This window comes from Octopus bimaculoides, chromosome 23 (assembly GCF_001194135.2).
Source record: "Octopus bimaculoides isolate UCB-OBI-ISO-001 chromosome 23, ASM119413v2, whole genome shotgun sequence".
Classification (NCBI taxonomy): Eukaryota; Metazoa; Mollusca; class Cephalopoda; order Octopoda; family Octopodidae; genus Octopus; species Octopus bimaculoides.
In genome coordinates, this window is record NC_069003.1 from 20,298,829 (window position 1) to 20,303,601 (window position 4,773).

The 4,773-nt window shown below is 33.8% G+C and overlaps 1 protein-coding gene across 1 annotated transcript; it reads left to right on the top strand.

Annotated features, from left to right (window-relative positions):
* The first annotated feature begins 86 nt into the window (after window positions 1-86).
* On the top strand, window positions 87-4,228 carry LOC106873787 (serine/threonine-protein phosphatase 6 regulatory ankyrin repeat subunit B). Its single transcript, XM_052976056.1, has 2 exons — window positions 87-1,538; window positions 2,316-4,228. Exon 2 carries the CDS (start codon window positions 2,742-2,744, stop codon window positions 3,888-3,890), a length of 1,149 nt encoding a protein of 382 aa, XP_052832016.1. The 5' UTR covers window positions 87-1,538; window positions 2,316-2,741; the 3' UTR covers window positions 3,891-4,228.
* The last annotated feature ends 545 nt before the right edge of the window (window positions 4,229-4,773 follow it).

Below are 4,773 nucleotides of genomic sequence, written 5' to 3' on the forward strand. Positions count from 1 at the left end.
TATATATATATATATACATGCATACATACATACATACATGCGTACATACATACATACGTATGCGCGCATTTGTGTTTTGTGATGTACTAAGCGGCTTTAGCTTGTCACAGTTTCATTAACGTTAATTGCGAGCACCTTGCTGAACGATAGTCCACAACAACATTCAAGCAAAAACAAACAATGTTGCAAAACTGATAATGAGTACCATTTTATATTGTCCCAGTCCCATGTAGAAACTGTAAAACTATCGCAGATGACTGTCTGCTGATAGCAGTGAAGTGTATATTTTTATACTTAGGTTCTATGAGAGTCAAAGATCTGTTTTATTTTGGTGTATTTAAGGTTGTAAACAGCAAGGAAAAGTGGAGCTGTCTTCCCCTACACAAAAAATATCATTATTGATTAATATTTCTACGACTCTTTTATTTTATTTTAATTCTTCATTTTTGTGCCTTCTTTCTTGTTGCTAACGCAGTTGGATTACTTGATTAAAATAACAACAGATAACATACATAATATATATATATATATATATATATATATATATACACACACTATCCATTACCGCCACCGACACGTACTTACATACATTCATGTAAACACGCACATAACTTCTTTGGATCCTAATGTAAGATATTGTGTGCGTGTATATATATATATATATATATATATATATATATATATATATATATATATATATATACACGTACATACATACATACATACATACATACACACACATACTCGTACATTTTGTGTATCTGATACTTTATCCCCTACCTTTCTTTGCGATCTGTACCGGGACTACCAACATTTCAACTATGTTATCTGCTAACCCAACTCACTTCCCGGGACTTCATCTTACTTTTAAACACTTTAAATAAACAAACAGAAACGAAAGGAAACACGCACACACAAACACGTTATTATATATATATATATATATATATATATATACACGTATGTATATGGAATTTCAATCTCATGTGTATATATATATATATATAAAATGTTTCTGTATGTAAACAAATGAAATAAGCAGCTTTTGGTGGCAGCATAATAATATAAAAGAACTGACTACATTATTATTTATTCTGATTTCGTTGCCATTCTGACACCGTCCAAACAGGAAAGACCGAAAGAAGAAAAAAAATCTACTCATGTCTGGAAATGTCACTCGATTTCTTGTCTCCTTCATCGGATATTACACTGGATAATTATCTACATGCACACATATAACTTAATACACACGCACACATAATTATGCGCATATATATGTATGTATACGTGTTTAAATTATAGCTTATATATATATTTTTAACTATCTTTTACACACATACAAATAGACATACATCCATACATACGTACAAACATATAAGCATACGTACGTACGTACATACATACATTTATGCGTACATAAACACATGCACAATGAATAAGCGAACTGCTTTGATATTCTAAAGGAGTATATTATATTTGCTTTCTGATAATGAAAACCAAAAGAAAAATAATTGTGATGATGATGATAGTGGTTAAAGGTTAGTTTTAATTTGCTTTTCAGGCTCTACAAACACATATACATACATTTATATGTATATATATGTGCATGTACATACAGATATGCACTCACACAGACGTATGTATACATAGTGTGGTGTGTATATAATATTCCATTCCCATCTTAGAAAGGGCTTCCATTTGAACCTGGCTAGCATATTGCTTTGCACTCAACGACCCTGCTCTTAGATGTGAGCACTTCTCGCATCTTGATGGAAAATAACACTGAAACCCCTTATATTTCTTCTTTCTCCTTACAATCCATATTTATTACTTTCTAACAGCGCCTTCAACAACTAACCATTTTCATTCTTATTCGCCGTTAATCCACAAATTTTGAATGAAGCCCTTATAAAATAGTAAAACAACGTTTTATGTATATATATATATATATATACACACATACATCCAATCACAAAACATCCGTCGCGCGCGCGTATTATATATATATATAAAGAAACGTATTCTTCCCATAGGGAAAGAACCAGACCAAAAATAAACCTAAAGGTTGTTCACTTTGTTGTCGACTTAAAATATACCCGTCCCCCAATTTTGTTTTTGTCTTTTTCACTAATTAATTAATGTTTACATGAATTTTTAAAATCATTTTTTAATACCCTACCATTATTCTACAAGTTAACTTCATTTATTTATTTATTTTAACCATTTTTCATTATTTCCCATCACGAAAATTGGGACTTCTTTTCGTTTCTATTCCATTTAATTATCCTTCCTTCCTTTTTTTTTTTTAATTCAAGCATACGACATCTGATGATGTTCGGATCCCTAAGGCCAGCTTGCTCTATACTTTCTACAAGAACACACACATTAAATAGACCATCATTACAAACATTATCATCTTCATCATCAGTGACAGCAGAAACTTCATATTTTACATTCTGAAGGGACATATTACCTGATTGAAAAAGAAACAAAGCAACATGCAAAAAGAAAAAGGCAAAGAAATATACATCCAATTTACACATGATTGTAATTAACAACTACAATAATTATAAACTGCGAGAAAACAAAAAGAACGTTTGTGAAAGTTATATAATCCCTGCTTCGATGTTCGGGAAGAAAACACGATTAAAAGGCATTTTGGTTTGCAGTAGCAACCGTCTAAAGAAAGAAAACGGAGGTGTATACGAAAAATAGTTTAATATCCAGCCAAATCTAACTTAATGAAGATGCTACCATGTAGTTACACGAAGGGAGGAGAATTTGGACAGCGAGAGCTGTTGGAAGCGATCTCCTACGATGATGTGGACAAAGTCCGAAGATATATCAAAGAAAAGAATGTCTGTCCATGTTTTGTCCTGGAAGGCTACAGTCCTATATGTGTGGCTTCCGAACGAGGTAATATTGATGTCTTAAATATGCTTATTGAGGCTAACTGTGATTTGGCCCAACCTGACTTTACAGACCACATTTGGTTTCGGCGACCTATCCATATCGCCGCTGCCAAGGGTCACTTGAACTATGTCCAGGCCCTTTTAAAAGTCGGTGTCGATGTCGACTGTCGAGACGGTGATGAGAAGACGGCACTGCACTGGGCTTCGACTCATGGACATGTTCAAATTGCGGAATATTTGATCAGAATGGGGGCCAGTGTGAACATAGCTCAGATGGACCGTTTTACACCGCTCCATGCTGCTACGTGCCTGGGACATTTGGATATTTGTGAACTGCTTATTCGGTATGGTGCCAAAGTCGATATGGTCGACAGAGACGGGTGGGCACCTATACACACGTCAACATGTTACGGTTACATAAAGGTTGTGGAAATGTTGATTCGAGTGAGTGCCGATATTAATCGAACTACAAACGATAACGAAACGGCTCTTCACATAGCGGCTAGCTGCGGACATTTACACATAGTGAAACTCTTAGTTAGCTGTGGAATCGATGTAGAGGGACAAACCCTTCACGGTTTCACTGCATTCCATCTGGCTGTTTATCACAATAGGTATGAAGTGGCTAAATATTTAATTACCGAAAATGTTAAACTTAACACAGCCAACAACGCAGGACATTCACCGCTATACACTGCCACATTGAGGGCAGATTCGAAAATGATCAAATTACTTGTACATTCTGGTTACAATGTAAACTCTGAGAGTTGGTTGCGGTTAAAGAACCCTCCCTTTCGGGTCAGTCCTCATGAGGAAGTTATGCTATGGCTTTTGGAACTGGTTGGTAACCCTAAGTCTCTCACCGATATATGTGCCCTCACTATTCGCCAACAACTAGGAAGGCGATTGGACAAGGTGAACGATTTAAATCTTCCAACGCAATTAAAAGAGTTGATTTCATTTGACTTCTTAAGGTAGCTTAAAAAAAAAAAAATGATAATAATGTGTATTTATATTGTGTTGATATGACTGTTATATGTATATGTTTTTGTGTATAATTTAGATAAAAGCTATAGGTTGAATTCTGAAAAAGAAAAAAAAAATCATGGAAAATATTCATTTAATTATTTTCTTTTTGGTCTCTCATTCATATAAAATTTGTTACTCCTTAAAATTATTTTTGGTATTTTTTATCAAAATTTTTCATTGTTTTTCAAAGAAGTTTTACTTCAGCAGCTGTCTTCTAAAAAGAAAAAGAAAAATTATAATAATAATGATAATAAGAATAACAACAATAAAACATTTGCTAATTTTTATTTTTATTTTTATTATTTTTCTCATCCCTTTATCAGGTTAAAAAAAAAAATGAGGTGAAATAACTTTACTCACTCATGTACATCTATTAAAGGTTCCTTGTTGTTTAAACGCACTCCCATTCCTCAGGGCAGACTTGCGATTAAAGAAAGTTTTGATTAGCTATTTTGTCTTTTTGCAGACAGTGTTTTTAGAACATTACACACGTCCTGTTTTTAGAGTCTAGTATTTGGTGCGAGTGAGATTTGGCTGCTATTTCTAGCATGTCGACCATCCACATAGAACAAGGATCAGCAACATTTGTTCTGTAATGACTCGCTCTTAATATATTGTTTTACATTAACCTATTCCATCATACCATACATCTAAGATATCCCTGTGTAAACCCCTTTGCCCATTTCCATTAATAATAATACATATTTATCTTTTACTTGCACTAGTCATTGGATTGTGGCCATGCTGGGGCACCACCTTGAAAGCTTTAGTTGAGTAAATTAACCTCAGTATTTTTTTTAAAAGCCTGTCACTTGATGAACTGCTAAGTTAC